This window comes from Nerophis ophidion, linkage group LG01 (assembly GCF_033978795.1).
Source record: "Nerophis ophidion isolate RoL-2023_Sa linkage group LG01, RoL_Noph_v1.0, whole genome shotgun sequence".
In the NCBI taxonomy this organism is placed as follows: Eukaryota; Metazoa; Chordata; class Actinopteri; order Syngnathiformes; family Syngnathidae; genus Nerophis; species Nerophis ophidion.
Genome location: NC_084611.1, coordinates 82537449 through 82564633, shown reverse-complemented (window position 1 = coordinate 82564633; position 27185 = coordinate 82537449). Strand labels below are relative to the sequence as shown.

The window sequence follows — 27185 nt, the reverse complement described above, 5'->3', positions numbered from 1 at the left end:
GCCCGCTGCAACTCCAACAACGTAAAAATAAAAGTTCCCCGTTTACTTCCGGTACCTCTGTGGCGGATGTCAGTAGTACTTGCGGTGCAAAGCACAAAATCTTGGGTTCAAATCCTGGTCCTGGTCGTGGTTGGAAATGGTTTAATGTGCTAAACTTCAGGATGTTAACAAAAAAGTGGACAGTTACAAAATCATGCTGATTATCAAAGCTGTTAGATGAGTGATATATAGTTATAGCTCAAGTAAAGCTTCCGTTATTCTGGAGATTCGTTGCGTTGCCCAAGGTAATAAAGTTGATATGGATTTCAGCTTTTCAAAGTTCCTCTCGACCAGTGTTTTTCGACCCTTTTTTGAGCCAAGGCGCATTTTTTCATTAAAAAAAATCCGGAGGCACACCACCAGCAGAATACATCAAAAAAATTAAAGTCAGCAGCCGATATTGACAGTGAAAAGTCGTTCTCACAATTGTTGGATATGAATTCAAATCATAACCGACCATGCATGACAATAGCTATTGTCTCAAAGTAGGTGTACTGTCACCACCTGTGAAGTGAAGTGAATTATATTTATATAGCGCTTTTCTCTAGTGACTCAAAGCGTACTGTCACCACCTGTGAAGTGAGGTGAATAATATTTATATAGCGCTTTTCTCTAGTGACTCAAAGCGCTTTACATAGTGAAACCCAATATCTAAGTTACATTTAAACCAGTGTGGGTGGCACTGGGAGCAGATGGATAAAATGTCTTGCCCAAGGACGCAACGGCAGTAACTAGGATGGCGGAAGCGGGAATCGAACCTGCAACCCTCAAGTTGCTGGCACGGCCACTCTACCAACCGAGCTATGCCGCCCCTGTGACTTACCGGATTTTTCGGACTATAAGGCGCACTTAAAATCCTTTAATTTTCTCAAAACTCGACTTATAACCCGGTGCGCCTAATGTACGGAATAATTTTGGTTGTGCTTACCGACCTAGAAGCTATTTTATTTGGTGAATTGATAAGTGTGACCAGTAGATGGCAGTCCCACATAAGAGATACGTGTAGACTGCAAAATGACTCAAGTAAACAACACCAAAATGGTATATGTTCCTTTGAAAATATAGAACATTACACACGGCGCTCAAAAATCAGTCAAAATGTTTTAATACGACTTTGGTAAGCTATGAAGCCGCACCGCTTGATGGATTGTATTATGCTTCAACATATGAGTTTTATTATGGTGTGTGTATAAGGTAAGACATATTATCTGGCGTTTTGTTTCACAATATTGTGCAAAAGCATCTTTTCTTACCTTCTGATACCTGCTGATCTGTATTTGGGATCTGCATAAATCCTGAAAATGTGTGCTTGTCTGCCTTCGACTTCGTAGTTGATAAGCTTCTTCTTTTTCCTCTATATTCTTGTTATGGGACACTCAACCACGGCTGTTGCTATTTCTAATATAAAGTTGTGTGAAGTTCTTACTTATATCTGTCAGTAAAGTCGCCATGAAAGCACTAAAACATACCGGTGTAGTGAGTTAACATTATTCACCCAAGGAACTTTAGCTATTAGGTCGGACGGTTTTTCACGGGACACATTTACGGTGTTGTTATTGCACTAGTGAGCCACGGATGAGAAAATGCTGCTCCGTCTGAATGTCATTAAAACAGTTAGCTCCATCTTTTGAGACTTCTTCCACCGCCGTCCTTGCACGCTACACCGCTGCAACAAAGACGGCGGGTAGAAGAAACTGCCGAAGGTCAGCCACGTAAATAAGACCGCCCACAAAACGGCGCATCCCGAAGTGACTGTCAGAAAGCGACTTGAAGATCGTCTGTAAAACATAATCTTTGTAACATTTTGTCCAAAGAACCACCATTACATGTTATGTAGACCAGTGGTCCCCAACCTTTTTGTAGCTGCGGACCAGTCAACGCTTGAAAATTTGTCCCACGGACCGGGGAGGGGGGGGTTCATAAAGAAATACAATCATGTGTGCTTACGGACTCTATCCCTGCAGACTGTATTGATCTATATTGATATATAATGTATATATTGTGTTTTTTATGTTGATTTATTAATTAAAAAAATAATAATAATTTTTTAAAATGTTTTATTTCTTGTGCAGCCGGCTACCAATCGGTCCGCGGATGGGGACCCCTGATGTAGACCACAAGGAAGTGTTGTCCATTTACAAAAAAAATAATAAAAAATTACCCCTTTAATGCGCCTTAAAATCTGGTGCGCCTTCTCTATGAAAAAAGACCTGAACAGACCCGCTCATCTTTAGTGCGCCTTATGGTCTGGAAAATATGGTATTTTGAGTTTGTTGGGGTTTTCCTGTGTGTATTGTTTTAGTTTTTGTCTTCTGCTCCCATTTTGGTGGTTTTTCTCCTGTTTTGCTGGTATTTTCCTGTAGCAGTTTCAGGTTTTCCTTGAATGCTATTCCCATCACCTGCTTTGTTTGAGCAATCAAGACCATTTAAGTTGTGCGTACGCTATCCTTCTTTGTGTTGACATTGTTGATTGTCATGTCATGTACGGATGTGGACGCCATCTCTACTCCACACGATGTAAGTATTTGCTGTTGTCCAGCATTCTGTATTTTGTTTACTTTGTAGCCAGCTCAGTTATAGTTTCGTTCTCCATCGCCTTGGCTCGGTTGGTAGAGCGGCCGTGCCAGCAACTTGAGGGTTGCAGGCTCGATCCCCGCTTCCGTCATCCTAGTCACTGCCGTTGTGTCCTTGGGCAAGACACTTTACCCACCCGCTCCCAGTGCCACCCACACTGGATTAAATATAATTTAGATACTGAGTTTCACTATGTAAAGCGCTTTGAGTCACTAGAGAAAAAGCGCTTTATAAATATAATTCACTTCACTTTTCTTTGTGGCACTCACCTTTTGTTTATTTCCCGACATCTACAAAGCAATTAGCTACCTGCTGCCACCTATTGATATGGAAGAGTATAACATGGTTACTCTGCCGAGCTCTAGACTGCATTGATTATAATTACTGGTTTGCAAAAAAGATTTTTAACTGACAGAATCTCCCACGGCACACCAGACTGTATCTTACGGCCCAATAGAGTTGAAAAACACAGCCAATTTTTGACCTTGGCATTTGTCAAATCCTAGTTACGGCGCTTTTTGCACTGCATTTCCTGGGCTTCAAACTTGCTATTCTTCACTCTTCCTAGATGTTAAGATGGGATGTACTTTTTTTTTATTGCAGCCACAGTAGAAAAAACCTACATCTCACAGACAGGATGTTACAAAGGGCAGTAGAATGGCACAAACACACACTTTTGTCTTTTCTCAGTTCCTCCTTTTGTAAATTCCAAAAATACATTTTTTCCGGGTCTTTTTATGCCTGTCACTAGTTTTCCCTATTTCTTTGCATTCCTGTTGCAAACCTCGCTGTGTCTCTGCTTCAGTTAGCGCTGTGTACTTACTACTTCTACTGGGTAGAGTAAGGAGCCTGTTGATGAGTTTGAACCCTGCTGCCACCTGGCTGCAGGCTTGTGTATGGTTGTAACGTGAACACAAATAAATGCTGCGGATTTGACAAAATATTTGAGAAATTCGATGACTAAAACATATATCCATCCATCCATTTTCTACCGCTTATTCCCTTTGGGGTAGTGGGGTGCGCTGGTGCCTATCTCGGCTACAATCGGGCGGAAGGCGGAGTACACCCTGGACAAGTCGCCACCTCATCGCAGGGCCCTAAAACATATAATTGTCATCAAGGAAGATCGATGTGTGTTACAGTGGTTGTCGATGTTGTTGTTGTCTCATTAATATTCAACATGTGATTAACCCTTGACCTCACACCACATGGTTTGAGCGCGTGAGCATCTTGGCCATCGTCCTCAACTGTGTGACTCTGGGAATGTTCCAGCCCTGTGACGACACACACTTCCTGCTGCAGGTAACACACACACACGCACACACACACACACTCAGTGTGAAATGACTAATTATGATTCACTGTGAGACTTTATTATTATTATCAAGGGGCCAAAACAGTTTTGCCTCCATTTATTTCCCCTCCCTAATCTGTTTAATTCCTTTTCCGTGTGTGTGTGTAGGCGCTGGACGATGGCATCTTTGTGTTTTTCGCCAGCGAAATGCTGGTCAAGATGGTGGCTCTTGGGGTCATAGGTCACAACGGTTACCTGGGAGACACGTGGAACAGACTGGACTTCTTCATTGTAATCGTGGGGTGAGTTTTGGACACAGTGACATTAAATAGGACCGTGTGTGTGTGTGTTTGTGTGTGTGCAGCTTAGACACTTGTTTAATGCCAGTTAAATGTCAAGCATGTGTGTGTGTGTGTGTGTGTGTGTGTGTGTGTGAGAGAGAGAGATTCGCAGAATGACAATGTCATGATGAAGTCCTGGGAGTGCAGTTAAAAGACGATGTCACATCCCAGAGATTCTGTCCCGTCCCCTGCGGACAAGCGGGTCGGCCGTTGCCCAGACCAGACCGAGCGCCACCGCCGGGCGTGACCCTTCTCTTCTTTCCCCTGCAGGATGTTGGAGTACTCTCTGGAAGGACACAACGTCAGCCTGTCGGCCATTCGGACCGTTCGCGTTCTCCGCCCACTGAGGGCCATCAACAGAGTTCCCAGTGAGTTCACGTCTCCAAAGTAAAGTTTGTTTGTGTGTTTTCTAGGGGTGTAACGGTACGTGTATTTGTATTGAACCGTTTCGGTACGGGGGTGTACCGAACAAGTTTCTAAGCTAAAGTCTTAACAAGCTGCTTTGCTACTTCTGCCTTTGTCTCAGCACCCAGCATTGTCCCACCCACACAACCATCTGATTGGTTATATATATAGCGGTAACAGCCAATCAGCAGTGCGTATTCAGAGCGCATTTAGTAAACGCTTCAGTGTCCAGCAGATAGGTGTTTAGCAGGTGAACATAAGGCAGCTTACTCTCCCCAAATGATAATAAACACCTCCCAGTCAACGACTACAAACATAACTATGACCCCGTTGACCTTCTAGAAACTTAAACTGGACTCGCAGTTCTGGCTTGAGGTGAAGGCTAATTTGCTTTTAACGTAACGTTAGCTCATTTTGCGCTGTGTGTGTGTGTGTGTGTGTGTGTGTGTGTGTGTGTGTGTGTGTGTGTGTTTTACGGACAGAAAAGCTTTGAATGGCAGGGTCCCTGCTATCACATGTTGATAAAAAAATAAAACATTTACATAATAAAAATCAACTACAAGCTTCCCAAATGCTGTGATGAATTAAGCATGATGAGTTGACTTGCAACTGTTTAATGTTGCACGTTTTCTATGTAGAAGAAAAGTTTTGTTATTTTATTTAATCTGAGCAACAATTTGAGGCGGTTTAATGTTGATTGACGCGGGCAGAATTATTATAGTGTTCCCAATGTTAAAAGGATTAAGCCATTGTTTACACATTTGGTAAATAAATAACCAAAACATTTATATTTTGTGGTTTTCTTACTGTACCGAAAATGAACCGAATTGTGACCTCTAAACCGAGGTACGTACTGAACCGAAATTTTTGTGTACCGTTACACCCCTAGTGTTTTAGTGTTTTGTCGATACCAATATTTTGGTACCGGTACCAAAATGTATTTCGATACTTTTCGATATTGTTGTAAAAAAAGGCAACCACAAAAAATGACATTATTGACTTTATTTTGACAAAATATCTTATGGTACATTAAACATGTTTCTTCTTGCGAGTTTGTCCTTAAATAAAATAGTGAAGATGCAAGACAACTTTTCTTTTAGTAGTAAGTAAACAAAAAAAGGCTTCTTTTTAGTCTGCTGACATATGCAGTAACATATTGTGTCATTTTCCATTCTGTTATTTGTCAACATTATGAGGGAAAATCTGTAAAAAATTGATTATCAATCTACTTGTTCATTTACTGTTAATATCTGGTTATTTTCTCTTTTAACATGTTCTATCTACACTTCTGTTAAAATGTAGTAATCACTTATTCTTCTGTTGTTTGGATGCTTTTCATTAGTTTTGAATGATACCACAAACTTGGGTATCAATCCGATACCAAGTAGTTACGGGATCATACATTGGTCACATTCAAAGTCCTCGTGTGTCCAGGGACGTATTTCCTGAGTTTATGAACATAAATTAAAAATCAATGAAAAAAGATGTTGTGATGCTAAAACATATCAATTTAATCATAGTAGTATCGACTAGATACGTGCCTGTACTTGGTATCATTACAGTGGATGTCAGGTACAGATCCCCTCATGGCATTTGTATACATTCAGGTGTGCTATTGTATCCTCCTACGGTGTGTAGTGAAGCATGTTTAGCTATTCCTCATCCTGCAGGGATGATACTTGTAAGAAACGTACTCTGTTTGTCACCATGCAGACGAGGATTAGTGATTTAGAAGTAGCTAAAACAGTGCTGACTGCGGATGGGTTTTAGCTGCTAGCTAGCTAGCAATGTCTTAAAGCACCTCTTCCTGAGGGCGTTTTGAGTGTTATGACTACACCTTTATCGTTAGTTTTTAAACCAAAATGCGTCCGTTCTCCTTTTTCTGTCTACACACTGTGTCTGCTTGTAAGTACTCCGTGATTGTGCGCTGCCGAACATGCTCCTCTGCTCGTAAACCAGCTATGACGTGACGATGACGCGCCATCATGCCTGTTAAAAAAAAGGGGGCGGGTTCTTTTCGGAGTCAGTAAAATACAGATTATGATTCATTAGTATCGCGGTACTATACTAATACTGGTATACCGTACAACAGTGGTCCTCAACCACCGGGCCGCAGCTCGATTGGTACCGGGCCGCAGAATAATTTATTATAAATTTGTATTTTATTTATTTATTTTTTTATTAAATCAACACACAAAAACAAGATACACTTAAAAATAGTGCACCAACCCAAAAAAATCTCCCATTTTCATGACAAAAGAAAAGAAAAAAAAAAAAAATCCCTCCGCCGGGCCGCTGGACAAATTATCAAGCGTTGACCGGACCGCAGTCACAAAAAGGTTGGGGACCACTGCCGTACCCTAGTGTGTTTTAATAGTTCCTTTGAAAGGGACCATGCACAGAAAACATTAAACATGCTCTGTGCCAGATTATATCTTCTACATCAGTGGTCCTCAAATGGGGGTACGCGTACCCCTGGGGGTGCTTGAAGGTATGCCAAGGGGTACGTGAGATTTTTTTAAATATTCTAAAAATAGCAACAATTCTAAAATCCTTTATAAATACATTTATTGAATAGTACTTCAACAAAATATGAATGTAAGTTCATAAACTGTGAAAAGAAATGCAACAATGCAATATTCAGTGTTGACAGCTAGATTTTTTGTGGACATGTTCCATAAATATTCGATGTTAAATATTTCTTTTTTGTGAAGAAATGTTTAGAATTAAATTCATGAATCCAGATGGATCTCTATTACAATCCCCTAAGAGGGCACTTTAAGTTGATGATTACTTCTATGTGTAGAAATCTTTATTTATAATTGAATCACTTGTTTATTTTTCAACAAGTTTTTAGTTATTTTTATATCTTTTTTCATAATAGTTCAAGAAAGACCACTACAAATGAGCAATATTTTGCACTGTTATACAATTTAATAAATCAGAAACTGATGACATAGTGCTGTATTTAACTTTTTTATCTCTTTTTTTGCACCAAAAATGCTTTGCTCTGATTAGGGGGTACTTGAGTTAAAAAAAATGTTCACAGGGGGTACAAAACTGAAAAAAGGTTGAGGACCACTCTTGCTACTTTATGTTGTATATTTTTTACATGAGATTTCCAATTCATTTTATCATCTATTATTATACCCAAAAATGTGTTTTCTTTTACCCTTTCAATGTCTACTCTGTCTATTTGTATTTGTGTTTGACTTTCTTTTCTACTGTTACCAAATAGCATCATTTTAGTTTTACTGAGATTCAAAGATAGTCGTATTTTTGTCAAACCATCTTTTTAATTAGTTCATTTCTTCTGTTATTATTTGTATTATCTTCTGTGTGTTCTTGCCTGAACAAAATGCCGTTGTATCAGCTGCAAATAACACAAACTTTAAGTCCTTTGTAACTTTACAAATGTCATTTATATAGAGATTGAACAATTTTTGTCCTAGTATTGATCTCTGAGATACGCCACAAGATATTTTTAGCTCTGTGGAAGTGTGTTCGCCTATCTTCACGTATTGCTTCCTGTTGGTTAAGTAGCTTCTTATCCAGTTCAAGACCAACCCTCTGCTGCCATACCTTCCTAATTTCCTTATTAAGATGCTGTGATTGATTGTGTCCAATGCTTTTGTGTTTCATTGTTATAAGTCGAGTGCTTTCCGATAATCTTCACACAAGTACACTTGTGTGTGTGTGTGTGTGTGTGTGTGTGTGTGTGTTGTACGCAGGCATGCGCATCCTGGTCACCCTCCTCCTGGACACCCTCCCCATGCTGGGCAACGTGCTGGCGCTCTGCTTTTTTGTCTTCTTCATCTTCGGCATTGTGGGCGTGCAGCTGTGGGCGGGGCTTCTGAGGAACCGCTGCTTCATTGGGGAAGATATCAAGACGTGAGTCACGTGTCACTCGGGATGGGTACTTTTTGCATTTGAACCGATACTCTACCGGTTCCCGCCACCAGGGAATCGATACCGGTACCAATTTTCGGTACTTCTATGTGTGTTAATAAATGTTAATTGCTGGATATGATAACTGTGCTGTACAGTTGTTATGTCTTATTTTCTCATTACCTTTGAGTCTCATTTGCAATGCAGTTGCACTTCCAATACATTAAATAGCAGGACTGTATAACTAGAAAGTAGCTTTATGTGTCGTGTTGCGCCTTACAAAGTGTTTATACTTTGTAAGGCGTTTATTACAATCCACTGTTTGATTGTAATATTTATCTTAGTTGTAGTTGTAAGTTCTAAATTAAAGGCCTACTGAAACCCAGTACTACCAACCACGCAGTCTGATAGTTTATATATCAATGATGAAATTTTAACATTGCAACACACGGCCGGTTTAGTTTACTAAATTACAATTTTAAATTTCACGCGAAGTATCCTATTGAAAACGTCGCGGAATGATGACGTGTGTTTGTGACGTTATTGGTTGGAGGGGACATATTAGCCCTGCAACACTTGCGGATAAAAGTAGTCTCTTTTCATCGCGCAAATACACAGTATTTTAGACGTCTGTGTTGCTAAATCTTTTGCAATTTGTTCAATTAATAATGGAGAAGTCAAAGTAGAAAGATGGAGGTGGGAAGCTTTTAGCCTTTAGCCACACAAACACACGGTGTTTCCTTGTTTAAAATTCCCGGAGGTGAAGATTTACTATGGATCAGAGCGGTCAAGCGAACATGGATCCCAATTACATATCGACCGGCAGTTTTCGGTGAGAAAATTGTGGAAATAAATCGCCTCTTACCGGAGATCTGCGGAGCTTCTGTCCTGCTGCAGCTTCGTGACTTCCCTCAGAGACTGGCGGCAACACACCCGTGGACACACCTCTCCAACTATTTGATTGATTGATTGATTGATTGATACTTTTATTAGTAGATTGCACAGTACAGTACATATTCCGTACAATTGACCACTAAATGGTAACACCCAAATAAGTTTTTCAACTTGTTTAAGTCGGGGTCCACATTAATCAATTCATGGTAATCAGGTACTATTTAACTCATTAAAACACTAGCAACACAATAGAAGGATAAGGGATTTCTCAGAATTATCCTAGTAAATTTGTCTAAAAACATCTGAATCGCTCCCAATGCAATCACTTTTTTTTTTTCATTAACTTTTTCTTTCTTTCTAGTCCTTCACTCTAAATTTCCTCATCCACAAATCTTTCATCTTCGCTCCGAATAGCTCTTGCTGCTGGAGGCTCACATTACAAACAATGTTCAGATGTGAGGAGCTCCACAACCCGTGACGTCACTCGCACATCGTCTGCTACTTCCGGTACAGGCAAGGCTGTAACGATCTGTCACTTACTTTCTGATAGTTTTTCGTGTTTTGTACTTTGTTTCCTGTTCAGTGCTCTTATTTTGGCATACTTCCTGTTTACTCCGCTGAGCACTGTTTTTGTCACACTCGCCGTTGATTGGCAGCGGTCCTCAGCTGCGGTCAATCAACAGGTCTATTTATGTTTCACTCGAGCACTCCTCAGTGCTCGAAGTTAAAACCATGTTGGGAACATCTCCATGCAAGACTGCTTTCTGTTTATATCTTTTACTTTGATGAAATTAAAATCATCTTACCGGCTTTCTGCTCTCCTGGATTTTTGCATACTTGAGGTCACACAACTGCAGCCATGCGACATCCCAACAGTAACTTCGAGCCAGAAAATTGTGACCTCGCGAGAATCCCTGTCGGCAATCCTCAGCCGACGTTCTGGACCGCACAATTCCTGGAGGACTTGAAGGCCAGGTTTGTGCGGTGCCAGCCTACAGACGCGGCTCCCGCGGCAACGCTACCGGCTACGGCTCTCCGACCGGCGCGTCCTCCGCCGCCATCCTTCCTCTCGGCAACGCTGCCGGCTACGGCTCACCGACCGGCGCGCCCGCCTCCTCCTTCACGTCTCGCGGCTCCTGCGGCTCCGTCGCCGACTGCGGCTCTCCGACCGGCACGTCCGCCGCCGCCATCCTTCCCGTCGTCTGCTGAGCTGCTTCTCCCTGCTCCTACGCAGCTTCCAGCGGCTGCTCCCCGGCTGCTCTTTTTGCCAGCTCCCGCTCTCTTTTTTGGTTCGCCGAGAGCTCCAGTGGAGCCCACAGTGAGGTCGCTTTTGTCCTCCTGCTGGGACTTGGCACGGGACGTGTCTTCGTCCCTCCTCCTGGTCCCCTCCCGCCCGTCCCTGGTTTTCGCACCGGGGGACTCCGACGAGCAGGCACGTTTTCCCGCATGTGTGAACGGTGTCTGGCAGCCACCTAGTGGAGGGGGGCCCACTATACACTGCGGTGCAGCCAGGCACACACCGCTGTCATCCCCGCCAGCGTCTCCTTCCACGGAGACATCTACGTCCCTGGCGGGCTTTCGCCTAGCCCCAACGCCGGCTCCACGCCTAGCCCCAACGCCGGCTCCACGCTTAGCCCCAACGCCGGCTCCACGCCGAGCCCCAACGCCGGCTCCACGCCGAGCCCCAACGCCGGCTCCACGCCGAGCCCCAACGCCGGCTCCACGCCGAGCCCCAACGCCGCCAAGAGCAGCACCACGCCGGGCTTCGTCACCGCCGGCATCCGCTATTCCTCGGCCAGCATTTGCTGCTCCTCGCCCGGCGTCATCTGCCGCTTTCACGCCGCCGATGACATCTGCAACAATCACGCCTCCGATGACGTCTGCCGCTTTCACGCCGCCGATGACGTCTGCCGCTTTCACGCCGCCGATGACGTCTGCCGCTTTCACGCCGCCGATGACGTCTGCCGCTTTCACGCCGCCGATGACGTCTGCCGCTTTCACGCCGCCGATGACGTCTGCCGCTTTCACGCCGCCGATGACGTCTGCCGCTTTCACGCCGCCGATGACGTCTGCCGCTTTCACGCCGCCGATGACGTCTGCCGCTTTCACGCCGCCGATGACGTCTGCCGCTTTCACGCCGCCGATGACGTCTGCCGCTTTCACGCCGCCGATGACGTCTGCCGCTTTCACGCCGCCGATGACGTCTGCCGCTTTCACGCCGCCGATGACGTCTGCCGCTTCCACGCCGCCGATGACGTCTGCCGCTTCCACGCCGCCGATGACGTCTGCCGCTTCCACGCCGCCGATGACGTCTGCCGCTTCCACGCCGTTGATGACGTCTGCCGCTTCCACGCCGGCACCAACATCGGCTCCTCAGCCGCCTCCTGCAGAGGTATCTGTTTTGGCTGCAGCCCCCGCCGCTTTGTCTGCTGTCTCCGGGCCTGCTTCAGCGCGCCCGCCTCCACGTCAGCCGCGGATGTGGCCGTGCCCTGGGCGTCCTCCTCGCGGGATGCACTCGTCTCTTTTTCGGCCAATGATGTGGCTGTTCCGTGGCCGCCCGCCCCGCCAGTTCCAGCGGCGCTCTACGCGCCGTCGCCACCTGACTTTCCCTCGCTGGCTGCGGGGACACGAGGTTTGGCGACCTTCCACCAAATCCTCCTTCCATCCTCCCTTACTTTGTGGACATTTTTTTCCATTTTTCTTTTCCAGGGAACATCTGGTATCTGTTCCTTGAGGGGGAGGTCCTGTAACGATCTGTCACTTACTTTCTGATAGTTTTTCGTGTTTTGTACTTTGTTTCCTGTTCAGTGCTCTTATTTTGGCATACTTCCTGTTTACTCCGCTGAGCACTGTTTTTGTCACACTCGCCGTTGATTGGCAGCGGTCCTCAGCTGCGGTCAATCAACAGGTCTATTTATGTTTCACTCGAGCACTCCTCAGTGCTCGAAGTTAAAACCATGTTGGGAACATCTCCATGCAAGACTGCTTTCTGTTTATATCTTTTACTTTGATGAAATTAAAATCATCTTACCGGCTTTCTGCTCTCCTGGATTTTTGCATACTTGAGGTCACACAACTGCAGCCATGCGACATCCCAACAAAGGCTTTTTTATTAGCGACCAAAAGTTGCGATGTTCTCTACTAAATCCTTTCAGCAAAAATATGGCAATACCGCGAAATGATCAAGTATGACACATAGAATGGACCTGCTGTCCCCGTTTGAATAATAAAATCTCATTTCAGTAGGTCTTTAAGAGGTGTTACCATGTAAAATTGCTAATGCTAATAGTAGCCTTTCAATGGCAAATCCAATGCAAGCATCAAGCATGTGCGTTTTGGAGATAGGGGGCCTTACTTTAGGTTCCAAGGTTTTATACCAAGCATACTTGCTTTGTTGGTGTTGAAAATTGCAACATAACTTAGAGAGAGTTTGTCCGAGTCCACCCCAAGTGCTGCTTGAGTGATTGTTTATGCGAGCCCGTGTTTGGTCCGCAACCGGACGCGACGTCACTTAGGGATGATTGTTTGTTAAGAAATGATTGATTTCGATGCCATTATCGAATTCTCTTTTCGAACTGTTTGCCTATCGATTCTCTTATCGAATCCAGGTAGGTCATTGTATATGGAAACAAACACAATACTTGGTTTAACAAAAGCTCACTTATATTTTTTAAGAAAAACATTTAATAAACAGAGCAAACACTTGCGCTGGTCACTCTGGCTGTCATGAATGTCATCATCTGAAATAGGATAACGTTAACATTATCTTAATTCACATCTTGCAAGCACTAGTTTATTAGACAGACCTGCAAACTCTGGAGTGGTGTAGGCTACAAGATACCGCTAACGTTATCAGACACATACAAAAAGGCTAACATTAAAGTTACCGTTAGCCACTGACTATGCTTATGTAACGTTAGTCTAGCTAACATTACTGCAGTCCTGGTTGACATAATAGGTAATGTTATTTTAGCCTAAAGGCTACAAATGAGCAGATATGGAAATTAACCAGCAACAGTTAACTTTAGTTACTCACCAACACTATGACTGGGACTGCAGGTTGAAGCAGAGGAAGAGGGCCGTGCTTCGTCATCTCTGTCGCTGCTTCTCCACGACACTTTTTTCTAACCTTCAGGTTATGCACGGCCTGAAAAATGTTTCAACATGTATGATGTACTGCTCCCCCTACAAGAAAGCGAAGCCTGGCAATAATTGCAGATAGCCGTTTCCTTGTCGTATTTCTTAGTAAAGTGAAACCATGCCTTGGAGCCTTTTTTCCGGTCTGTTGTTGTTGCTGCTTCTGTATCTGCCGCCGAATGACTGAGCTACGTCATTTCCTGTGACGTGTCACAGGACATTTCTTGTGACACAGGATTCGTTACCAGGGATTCGAATAAAGAAGCAAACCTTTTTTTTTACTATAGTGACTTCGAGAACGGGAAAGTTTCTCAAAAAGGGATTTGAATCCATGGAATCGGTTCTTTTTTTGTCGAACAATCGGGAGAACTGGTTATCGAACACCATCCCTAATGTCACATGCCACATGGTCAGGGGTGGGGCGGGAGGCGTGGTTAAGAGGGGAGGGGTATAATTCACCAACTCGGGTATTTCATATATATTTCATATATATATATATGAAATACTTGACTTTCAGTGAATTCTAGCTATATATATTTATTTTATTATATATATAAAAAAAATAAATAGTTGAATTTCCGACGGCACCTATGAAATACACAGTAATAAAAACACAGTTGTTGTACTAACTGTACTGTGCTTGCTGGTTACTAAAAAAACCAACAACACTTACCTTTCACTATTAGAGTAACCTTTGTTCTGCCATTTGTGTATTGGTGACCGATCTCCGAATCAGGGAACATATCCTTCACGGATTTGTTGTAGACATCCGCAAATGAGAATGGGATGTTGCTTCCAGCTATCAGCATTGCCATCTTTGTCTCCGCATAAGTTACACCATCGGGTGTAACTTATGCTTTTGCGAGGTGGCCCATAACACTGGGTTGTGAACGATGCTGCGCTGCGGACGCTTTGTGCTTCGCTGACCGTTCCTGGCTGAGTATATCCGTTCGGCCGCCGTGTTCAATGGAGAAGTCTGTTCTACAAAATTTACAGGCAACATACCCCTTCCCCTTCGAACTCTCCTGGATGAACTGAAATTCTTGTTTTCAATCGTTCTGGATTTGCAAGCGTATTTCTTCATTTTGCTCGTTGACGGTGTACTATATTGGGTTGGAGTCAATAACAAGGCGACGTGATGAAGTTACGTCTCTTTACTGTGGGCTTCAGAACAGACTCCCTAATGCATGTTCCTTGACTGCACTTAAATGTAGAATATAGTTACATTCTATTCTATTCGATGTACAGTAGATGGCCGTATTGTCCTGTTTAAGAGGTTCACAACATTGCTGAGTCAGGTTCTCATGGAGCTGGAGGGGTCGTGGCCTCCAGCTGCGCCTGAATTTCGGGAGATTTTCGGGAGAAAATTTGTCCCGGGAGGTTTTCGGGAGAGGCACCTAATTTCGGGAGTCTCCCGGAAAATCCGGGAGGGTTGGCAAGTATGTCTTAGACTGGCTGAGTGAAGTCAACATAAGCGGTTGTCGACATAACCGAAATAGAAACGGAAACGAGACACTACTTGCACATGTACTCGTGTTTTTGTCCACCAAATACCACCTCAGAAAACACTTGGCTCTCCAAGTACCCCTAATAACCAACATTAAAATACAGATTGGGGGTGGTATAGCTCCGTTGGTAGAGTGGCCATGCCAGCAACTTGAGGGTTCCAGGTTCAAGCCCGGCTTCCGCCATCCTAGTCACTGCCGTTGTGTCCCTGGGCAAGAAACTTTACCCACCTACTCCCAGTGCCACCTACACTGGTTCAAATGTAACTTAGATATTGGTTTTCACTATGTAAAAGCGCTTTGAGTGACTAGAGTAAAAGCGCTATACAAATATAATTCACAATTCACAGTTGTATTGTACGCCTAAATATTCATTAAAACCAAGGAAGAGTTTTTATTTAAAATAAATATTTTTTGGCCACTATAACGTTACACACAGTTTGAACAGTAACTCTGTGTTTGAATATATACAACTAATACACTGTACTTCAGTCAAGTGATTCTTTGGAATACCACTAGATGGAGTGTGTGTAGTTTCATAATTTGTTGTCTAGAGACAAGCGAAATGAGTAATAATAAAGTATTTTAGCTTTTTGACCGTTTTTTTCTCCATTTGTGCATATTATTTTTGATATGATATATCATGGATAGTTGGTCAACATACACGGTACTGATTAAACGGGTTGGTAGTGGTTGTGTGTGCACGTCCTAATTACTCGAAGGCACGCGTGCTCGTTGTCGTCAATAGTTTTGATTATTTTTTTTCCTCCAATCAACTTATCGACTAAATGCGATGTCAGGGGAAACGTCGCCAATCAGAGCGCTGATGAAGCTCGGTGATTAGTGTCTCATTCGGGCGTTTCTCTTCATCGTTTGTTAGTAAGATCACACAAAAGCGCCTCAGCCATCATTCACATGACCTACTGGGACTCAATCTGAGGGTCGTACAGTTGAGTTATTGCTGATATTTTCTCGTTATTAAGGATTTTTATTTTTATTATGGACACTTAAGTAGGAATGCTTACAGGAATAATCTCATAGTTTTACCAGATAGTCATAAGATGATGAAATAAGTGTCTTTTTGCAAAAATAAAGTTGTATTTTTCCAATAAAAATATCATAATGTTACGAATATATTGTATTTTCCAGACTTTATACAGTAAACCGCACACTAAATTTTAGAATTCATTTTTTTCTCTCCATATATTATCTTCACCAGACTATAAGTTATGTTTTGGAAAGAGTTATTTGCACAGAAATACTTGGTAATGATTATTTACATACCATAATTGTTTCCAAACGATGCCTGTAACACGGCAGTAAAACGGCTGATCAAACAAAACAGAAGTCATTGTCATGCACCCACTAGCTGAGGAAGCTTGCTCTCCAATCAACTAAACAGACTCAATACCTCCACGGTGACATTTTGGTGAATTTTCTGAGGAATTTGAAACAATACAAAAAGAATACTAACATACAAACATGTTAGCAGATTAGCTAATGCCTGCGACGCTAGCTTGATTACAGTGCGATGGCACGTATGAATATGCACGAAAACACTCCTACAGACGTCCCACATGGGACGGTTTACTAAGTAAGAATTGTTTTAGTTATATTGTAAAACTTACAAACGTTGCTTGGAGTGATGAATGGCGAATCAGTTCGGGCAGAAAGGCTATGGACGGTTTTACTTCAAGTTCAAAGCGTTAATTAAAACAGGAGGTACGTTTTCAACCCGCAATAACTGCAGTGAGTGAAATCGTCCAAAAGATGGCGCCATAGCACAAACTACAACACACCATTTCAGTCCTCGGCTTGGGTGAACATAAAACATTATGGCCATTGGCAAAGAAACATCCATAAATTAGCCGCACCGTTTTACAAGCCACAGGGTTCAAAGCTTAGGACAAAAAGTAGCGGCTTGTAGTCTGGAATTTACAATAAAGCGCAGACCCCCCCCCAAGGGCTTAGTACCAAAAGTTAAAAAAAACTCCTCAATTCAGGCGGTGATCCGGATCGTCCCCAAAAATGCAATCACTTGTTCTGAAAGGTAGACGAAAATTCACCTATCATTATTCATTAATTTTTTTGCTTTATTTACAGCGAGATTAGAGGCACCGAGTGAACTCTCTTGTTTGTCTTCTCTACACTTGGACAACTTTTTTTTTCGTCTGTAAACGTTTCATTTACAGACACGTAAATGTAAACTAGCGCAGTAGAAATGACCTGGATCTGCCCCAAAAATGTAATTTTCCTCCAAGTTTCATGCAAATATGCCCATAATGTTGCTCACTAACTAACTAACTAAGTGACAGACAAACCAACGGCAACAATGACAATATCTACTGGTGGAAGTAATAATTAGAGATGTCCGATAATGGCTTTTTTGCCGATATCCGATATTCCGATATTGTCCAAATCTCTAATTACCGATTCCGATATCAACTGATACCGATATATACAGTCGTGGAATTAACACATTATTATGCCTAATTTTGTTGTGATGCCCCAATTGATGAATTAAACAATGTAACAAGGTTTTCCAAAATAAATCAACTGAAGTTATGGAACAAAAATGCCAACATGGCACTGCCATATTTATTATTGAAGTCACAAAGTGCATTATTTTTTTTTAACATGCCTCAAAACAGCAGCTTGGAATTTGGGACATGTTCTCCCTCAGAGAGCATGAGGAGGTTGAGGTGGGCAGGGTTGGGGTGCGGGTTTAAACGGGGGGTTGATATTGGTTGGGTTGGGGCGGCATAGCTCGGCTGGTAGAGTGGCCGTGCCAGCAACTTGAGGGTTGCAGGTTCGATTCCCGCTTGTGCCATCCTAGTTACTGCCGTTGTGTCCTTGGGCAAGACACTTTACCCACCTGCTCCCAGTGCCACCCACACTGGTTTAAATGTAACTTAGATATTGGGTGTCACTATGTAAAGCGCTTTGAGTCACTTGAGAAAAGCGCTATATAAATATAATTCACTTCACTTCACTGTTGTAGCGTCCCAGAAGAGTTAGTGCTGCAATAGGTTCTGGATATTTGTTCTGTTGTGTTTATGTTGTGTTACGGTGCGGATGTTCTCCCAAAATGTGTTTGTCATTCTTGTTTGGTGTGGGTTCACAGTGTGGCGCATATTTGTAACTCACATTGCCTCGGTTTTGTTTGTGACTTAAAAAACAAAAAAACGAACAAAGTTGTTTTGCTTTCCGTCTTTTTACTCACTTTTTGCAACTGCGTCATAGTCAATTATGCAAATTAGACAGTTTTTCTTCCAACATACATACAATCGATGTGTTATTAAATAATATTATCCCCTTATAGTGTGATCCTAATAATTGTGTACTATTTTTAAAATAAAAATATTAATAATTGGTTAAACAAGTGGAACAGGAGTTAGTGCATGTGCCTCACAATACGAAGGTCCTGAGTTCAATCCCTTGATTGATTGATTGATTGATTGATTGAAACTTTTATTAGTAGATTGCACAGTTCCGTACATATACAATTGACCACTAAATGGTAACACCCGAATACGTTTTTCAACTTGTTTAAGTCGTGGTCCACGTTAATCAATTCATAGTAGGCTCCCGGCCTCGGTATCTTTCTGAGTGGAGTTTGCATGTTCTCCCCGTGGCTGCGTGGGTTCTCTCCGGGTACTCCGGCTTCCTCCCACCTCCAAAGACATGCACCCGGAGATAGGTTGATTGGCAACACTGGGGCGGCATAGCTCAGTTGGTAGAGTGGCCGTGCCAGCAACTTGAGGGTTGCAGGTTCGATTCCCGCTTCCGCCATCCTAGTCACTGCCGTTGTGTCCTTGGGCAAGACACTTTACCCACCTGCTCCCAGTGCCACCCACACTGGTTTAAATGTAACTTAGATATTGGGTTTCACTATGTAAAGCGCTTTGAGTCACTCGAGAAAAGCGCTATATAAATATAATTCACAATTCACAAATTGGCCCTAGTGTGTGAATGTGAGTGTGAATGTTGTCTGTAAATCTGTGTTGGCCCTGCGATAAGGTGGCGACTTGTCGAATGCAGCTGAGATAGGCTCCAGCACACCCGCGACCCCAAAAGGGACAAGCGGTAGAAAATGGTTGGATGGGTTAATATCAAGTTGAGCTACTGTAATATTTATTGGTACATTAAAAAACTAACTTTTTCCATGGTGTAGACTCAATGCTCTCCTATTCTTTATCTTTATTGAAGACTTAAGCCTTTCTTCATTTATTTCCGCTGCTGTCAAATGGCCTTTCTTCATAACACACCAGGGTGATGGCATAAATGATTAATCAGTCATCTTTTCTACATATTTGACTCTCCACATGGCCGCCATTTTGTTCCTGAATTGCTTCTGACAACAACTGGAACGTCCATTTTTTTTTTTTGCATTTGAAGCAGTCAGCCAGTATTTTGGTTTGGTACTTTCATTTCTTCTATGCCGACCACAAATAGAACATCTGGCTAACGAGTATAGATTCTGGTTGTGTTGTTTGTCCAAAATGAACATTTTGTATGTGTAATATCCGCCTCCATCTCTGGCCTCGTCTTCCAGGAGATACAACGTCTCCTTCCTGAGTGTTTACTACCGCCCGAGCGCCACGGACGACCACCCCTTCATCTGCTCCACGGAGCGAGACAACGGCATGCTCCGCTGCTCAGACGTGCCCCGCCGACGGGTAGGCGGGACTTCCTGCTACCTGGGCGCCGAGGACGGGCGGCCGGAGAGGGCGCCGCCGGGGCCGGGGCCGGGAACCGGGGTGACGTGTGTGAACTGGTACCAGTACTACAACGAGTGTCGTGCTGGCGAGACCAACCCTCACAAAGGAGCCATCAACTTTGACAACATTGGATATGCATGGATTGCCATTTTTCAGGTGAACCATTCATTATTATTTTCATGGACTCATGTTTTTTATCATACCTTGTCCTGCCGTGTCTAATTGTGCAAACAATTATATCACCATGGTATTTATTTATTTGGTAAAGTAAAGAAGGTTTACGTAAAAATAAAAATAAAAATACAAAAAAAGGCTGCGCTACACATCTTAAAATAGCAAAACCCCCGGAGAGTGGAGACCTCTGCTTGGCCTAAGTCCATACGGCGATCCGGACAGGATCCTTTCGAGGTATCTATAGCAAAATGAAAGAAAGTGAACCCTCTTGTCAGTCATCCACTGTCTTTGTCTCTGCGGGTGGAGGCAGGGCCGCTAGCATGCACACACGCAGGTTAAAGCTCATAGATGTAAGGTAACGTAGTACAAATGATCCGGGTCATCCCCCAAATGTAAGCAATTTTTTTCTACAGGTGTCCCAATGCAACTGTTTCACTTCTGATACAATACCGATATTGAAGCCTTCAGTATTAACCAATACCAATATTAATCCGATACGATATTAGTATGAATTGTAGTACACTTTTATTATTTAATAGTGTGGAATGTCAGAAAAAGTTTGAACAAGAGAACCATGGTAGGTAGGAAAAACACTAACCTATTTATTATAAAATATCTGGAATGGACTTAAATATCTCTATATATATATATATCCATCCATCCATTTTCTACCGCTTATTCCCTTTCGGGGTCGCGGGGGGCGCTGGCGCCTATCTCAGCTACAATCGGGCGGAAGGCGGGTACACCCTGGACAAGTCGCCACCTCGTCGCAGGGCCAACACAGATAGACAGACAACATTCACACTCACATTCACACACTAGGGCCAATTTAGTGTTGCCAATCAACCTATCCCCAGGTGCATGTCTTTGGAAGTGGGAGGAAGCCGGAGTACCCGGAGGGAACCCACGCATTCACGGGGAGAACATGCAAACTCCACACAGAAAGATCCCGAGCCTGGATTTGAACCCAGGACTGCAGGACCTTCGTATTGTGAGGCAGACGCACTAACCCCTCTGCCACCGTGAAGCCCATATATATATATATATATATATATATATATATATATATGTGTGTTTGTGTGTGTTTGTGTATACATAAAGTATATATATAAAAATATATACATATATACAGTATATATATATTTTTTTATTTTATTTATTCATGTATGTATATATATATATACTGTATATATATAGAAATATATATATACATATATATATGTATATATATATATATATACAGTATATATATATATTTAATTATTGCATTTAGATATAATTAAATATAATTTTAATTTCCCCAAAGGGAAATTAAAATTTTCAGCACAATCCAATTCGAGATCAGACAAACATTACAGGGAGACAGAACAGGATCGTTAACTTTCGTCGCCTCTTACAAAAAAGGTGAGATACAGGTAAACAAAGGGGGGGGAATCGGTCTAAGCCTGGGCCCCTGGAGAGGGGGTCCAGACTGAGGCCGAGGGAAAAAACAACTCATAGCCATAGCAACAAAGCAACCAAGTTCTCTACTAAATCCTTTCAGCAAAAATATGGCAATATCGCAAAATGATCAAGTATGACACATAGAATGGACCTGATATCCCCGTTTAAATAAGAAAATGTCATTTCAGTAGGCCTTTAAAAACAAACTAAAACCACTCGATTTGTTGCTTGAACACTATACAATACTGATGTTGCTCTGTGTGTGTTTTTGTGTGTATGTGCGTGTGTTTTCTTCCAGGTAATTACACTGGAAGGCTGGGTAGACATCATGTATTACGTAATGGATGCCCACTCTTTCTACAACTTTATCTACTTCATCTTCCTCATTATAGTAAGTACCCATGTGCACACACACACACACACACACACACACACACACACACACACACACACACACACACACACACACACACACACACACACACACACACACATCAAGTGCTGTATCTGGCAGGTTGAATTCAAAGAGGATCTATTTGATGTGTCTTATTTCTTCCTGCACGTCACGTTACGCGATAAGACATGTGACGGTGTAGAATATGCTGCGTTGTAGATAAGCATCCAGGTGTGACCGCACGTGTTATCACGTCCAGGTGGGATCCTTCTTCATGATCAACCTGTGCCTGGTCGTCATAGCAACCCAGTTCTCTGAGACCAAGCAGCGGGAGCACGCCTTGATGAAGTCGGAGCAGCGCGCCCGCCAGCTCCACCAATCAGCTTCCACGCTCGCCAGCGACAGCCAACCGGGCAGCTGCTACGAGGAGATCATCCGCTACCTGGCCCACCTGGGCCGCAAGGCGTGGCGCCGCCTGTCCCGCCTCGTGGCCCGCGCCGCCCCGCACCTGCGCTGCGCGGGCGTGTGCCGGCGGGAACTTGGCGTCAGCCCCCAAGGGGCCGGGGCCGGGGAAATCAACGGGCTGGCCCATCGCCATTCGGGTCACAGCCCCGGCAACTTCTCGCACCTTCATCAGGTGTACCACCAGCGCCACACCCTGCCGCCGGAGCGTGAACTCAGCGGCGCAGGGAATGGATTTAATTACCCCGTCATCTCGCCACTCCTCACTCATCTGGATGCAAAGAGTCCGAATCACAAGAGGCTGGTTGCCATGGAGACTGTCAACAGGCTGCCACAGCTGGTGTTGGAACACGGTGAGACGTCTCAATATCTGCACATGCTCATGTTCCTTAATGACCAAAGTTATCCCTCATTTATTGCTGTTAATTGGAACCAAGCCTGACCGTGATGAATAAAACACCTCAAAATAGAAATTCTTAATTATAAATCATATATTATCAATGGAGATGTCCAATAATGGCTTCTTTGCCGATATCCGATATTGTCCAACTCTTAATTACCGATTCCGATACAAACCAATACTGATATATACAGTCGTGGAATTAACACATTATTGTGTCTAATTTTGTTGCGATGTCCTTAACAATGTAACAAGGCTTTCCAAAATAAATCAACTCAAGTTATGGAAAAAAATGCCAACATGGCACTGCCATATTTATTATTGAAGTCACAAAGTGCATTATTTTTGTTTAACATGCCTCAAAACAGCAGCTTGGAATTTGGGACATGCTCTCCCTGAGAGAGCATGAGAGTTTGAGGTGGGTGGGATTGATAGGTGGGGTGGTGGGGGTAGCGGGGGGTGAGTTAGTGCTGCAAGGGGGTTTGGGTGTTTGTTCTTGTGTGTTTATGTTGTGCTACGGTGCAGATGTTCTCCCGAAATGTGTTTGTCATTTTTGGTTGGTGTGGGTTCACAGTGTGGTGCATATAAATAACAGTGTTAAAGTTGTTTATATGGCCACCCTCAGTGTGACCTGCATGGCTGTTGACCAAGTATGCATTGCATTCACTTGTGTGTGTGAAAAGCCGAAGATATTATGTGATTGGGCTGGCACGCAAAGGCAGTGCCTTTAAGGTTTAATGGCGCTCTGTATTTTTGTCTTCCTCTGTGTACACTCTGTGTTTTTTCGTTGTTCTTTGAACCTGTTCATTGCAATAATGACAATAAAACTCTATTCTATTCTATTCTATTCTACACAGCGGCGTTTTAAAAAGTCATAAATTGTACTTTTTGAAACAGATACCGATAATTTCCGATATTACATTTTAAAGAGTTTATCGGCCGATAATATCGGCAGTCCGATATTATCGGACATATTTAATGATCAAAACCTGTTTTTGGCCTTTTATATCCATCCATCCATCCATTTTCTACCGCTTATTCCCTTTCGGGGTCGCGGGGGGTGCTGGCGCCTATCTCAGCTACAATTGGGCGGAAGGCGGGGTACACCCTGGACAAGTCGCCACCTCATCGCAGGGCCAACACAGATAGACAGACAACATTCACACTCACATTCACACACTAGGGCCAATTTAGTGTTGCCAATCAACCTATCCCCAGGTGCATGTCTTTGGAAGTGGGAGGAAGCCGGAGTACCCGGAGGGAACCCACGCATTCACAGGGAGAACATGCAAACTCCACACAGAAAGATCGCGAGCCTGGATTTGAACCCAGGACTGCAGGAACTTCGTATTGTGAGGCAGACGCACTAACCCCTCTGCCACCGTGAAGCCGGCCTTTTATATTTTTTTCTTTATTCTGAGAGTCCTCATTTCACCCATTTTCACCCAAACTCGGGAGATGACCTGAAACAGTGCTTGCGCAACACTTTTGGCGGAGATAGAGCGCAAAGGCGGGATACCGCGTTGCGTAATCCACCAGGACTAAAACAAACCGATATCCCTGTGTACTCGGGTTGAATGGTCCGATGAGGTCCATGCCAATTCTCTCAAATGGAACCTCTATGAGCGGCAATGGGCGTAACGGTGCCCGTGGGGTGGCCGCTGGATTCACCAGCTGGCAGTCCGGGCAGGCTGCGCACCACCGGCGCACATCCGCCCCGAGGCCTGGCCAATAGAATCGGACCATGACCCAATTAAGGTCCGCCCTGAGATCGGTAGGTCGTGAGTTCAAATCCTAGCCGAGTCATACCAAAGACTATAATAATGGGACCCACTACCTCCCTGCTTGGCATTCAGCATCAAGGGTTGGAATTGGGGGTTAAGTCCCCATAAATGATTCCCGGGCGCGGCACCGCTGCTTCCCACTGCTCCCCTCACGTCCCAGGGGGTGATCAAGGGTGATGGGTCAAATGCAGAGAATAATTTCGCCACATCTAGTATGTGTGTGACAATCATTGGTACTTTAACTTTAACTTTAACTTTAAATATCCAGCCATTGGGTTAACGTGCGCCGCCTGGAAAATCATTTCCCGGTGGCGTTTTGGCACCAACAACTGGGTGTGTTCCTCCCCGGTTTGGGTGTCACGGCCCACTCGGTAAAGTATATCCCTAATAATTGAAAAGTGTGGGAATACCCGCGCTTTCCCCGGGCGCACTAGCTGACCGTCAATAAAATCGACCTGGTCCCAGGCCTCACGCAAGGTTTCATCACGGGACTGCTCGAGGGGAAAGTCCTCCGTAGGTGGCCACAGAGGAGCCGGGGGGGCCTCCCGCGAAGCCCCCACCGGTTCCCGCTCGGCACTCCCGGATGAAGCCGCGTCGCCACTAAGAACGGCGCAGATACTCCCCTCACCTACTGTCTGTGAACGCACCCCCACACATTGTGTCAATAAACTATCAAACCCCGGCCAATTCGTGCCCAAAATTACGGGGTGTGAGAGGTGCGTACTCACAGCTACCTCGACCCTATGCTTCTGCCATATGCAATTTCCACTGGTACAATAGGGTATTCGTGCACATCCCCATGGATACACCTAATCTTCACCCGTGTTGCCTGCCTCAAAACCCCGGGTCAAACCAGGTTTTGGTGGATTAGGGACTGCTTACAGCCCGAGTCCACCATCGCCCGGTATGTACCCCCTTGCACCCTTACCAGGAGATAGTACGTCTCTCCCGGATCGGGGGCGGGTGCTGGCGGCCCGAAAACCCGCATCACCTGCTCCACCTCCGTCATGGAGCACTCCCGGCGCACGTGACCGGGTTGTCCGCACCCCCAACATACCGGCCCTGGAAGTTGAGGTGCCCTCGGTGAGGGAAGCCCTCTCTCCGCAGCGCCGGCAACATGTACACATCAGAGTTATTCCAACCCTGTGTCCCCCCTCGAGTGGTGCGTGTGTGCGTGTTTGTGTGTGTAATTGTTTGTGTGTCCGCCGGGGAAACCTGGTCTTTATGCCCGGGCGACTTGGACCCGGGCATAGCTGGGGCGCTGGGGTGGATCTAGCGTCCGTCCTTGGGGTTGCCTCCTTTTGCACCGCCAGGTGTTCCTCCGCCGACCTCACTGCCGCTTTTACGTTCGGGGGGATTTGGTATCTCACCCACGCTGAGATCCTGGTCGGGATGGCGTCCAGGAACTGCTCCAGGAGGATGTCTTCCAGCATACCTGGATTTTGTCCGTTGGGCTGGAGCCACCGGGTCGATGCGTCCCTCAGCCGGTATGCGAACACGAATGGTCGATCGTCTGGCTCCAGTGTCATTGCTCTAAACCTCCGTCTGTGGTCTTCGGGGCTTGACGGATGTTGGTGTACTGCAGGCGGGCGGCTGCCGGGAGACTCAACACTGCCCGCTGTGCCTCCCCCACCAGGAGCGGCAGAAATGTTGCGCCCCATTCTCCTTCTAGCCATCTATTTGACGTTGCTGTCGCTTCGAAAACGTCCAGGAATGTTTAGGGATCCTCCCCCTCTACCATGCACTTCATGGCCGACATCCCTCCCGCTTCTGCTTTGTCCATCAACATCTTAATAGCTGTGATTGTTGTTGACTTGCTGCTGATACCTGAGCCAGCACTTGTCCAAGCTCCTCCAGGGGGGTTGGTGCCGACATCTTTTCTAGATTCTTTTTCTGTTGGGCGCCACTGTGGAAGGTCTCCGTCCCAGATCCTCCGTTACTTGGCTGGAATTAAAACACCCTGGCGCAGTGGTTTCAATCTTTTAATTCGGCTGTACACATCAATCAATCAATCAATGTTTACTTATATAGCCCTAAATCACTAGTGTCTCAAAGGGCTGCACAAACCACCACGACATCCTCGGTAGGCCCACATAAGGGCAAGGAAAACTCACACCCAGTGGGACGTCGGTGACAATGATGACTATGAGAACCTTGGAGAGGAGGAAAGCAATGGATGTCGAGCGGGTCTAACATGATACTGTGAAAGTTCAATCCACAATGGATCCAACACAGTCGCGAGAGTCCAGTCCAAAGCGGATCCAACACAGCAGCGAGAGTCCCGTTCACAGCGGAGCCAGCAGGAAACCATCCCAAGCGGAGGGGGATCAGCAGCGCAGAGATGTCCCCAGCCGATACACAGGCAAGCAGTACATGGCCACCGGATCGGACCGGACCCCCTCCACAAGGGAGAGTGGGACATAGAAGAAAAAGAAAAGAAACGGCAGATCAACTGGTCTAAAAAGGGAGTCTATTTAAAGGCTAGAGTATACAAATTAGTTTTAAGGTGAGACTTAAATGTTTCTACTGTGGTGGCATCTCGAACTGTTACCGGGAGGGCATTCCAGAGTACTGGAGCCCGAACGGAAAACGCTCTATAGCCCGCAGACTTTTTTTCACATAAACAGAATGAACAAAGTTCTCTTTAAGCTTTTCAGCTTATGCATGTAGTTTTCTCCGTGTGCTCCCTCGTCTGGCCGTCACTCTCGTTTGTCAGCCCAATCATGATTT

The 27185-nt window shown here is 44.6% G+C and overlaps 1 protein-coding gene across 1 annotated transcript in view; it reads left to right on the top strand.

Moving 5' to 3' along the window:
- Positions 1 to 27185, top strand: part of LOC133560660 (voltage-dependent T-type calcium channel subunit alpha-1H-like) — a 190098-nt gene that overhangs the window by 43262 nt on the left and 119651 nt on the right. Inside the window, exons 3-9 of the mRNA XM_061913434.1 lie at positions 3822 to 3915; positions 4076 to 4209; positions 4519 to 4616; positions 8385 to 8544; positions 19633 to 19954; positions 21714 to 21806; positions 22069 to 22624. Of these exons, the coding sequence (XP_061769418.1) occupies positions 3822 to 3915; positions 4076 to 4209; positions 4519 to 4616; positions 8385 to 8544; positions 19633 to 19954; positions 21714 to 21806; positions 22069 to 22624 (1457 nt within the window). The remainder of the gene's footprint in view (positions 1 to 3821; positions 3916 to 4075; positions 4210 to 4518; positions 4617 to 8384; positions 8545 to 19632; positions 19955 to 21713; positions 21807 to 22068; positions 22625 to 27185) is intronic.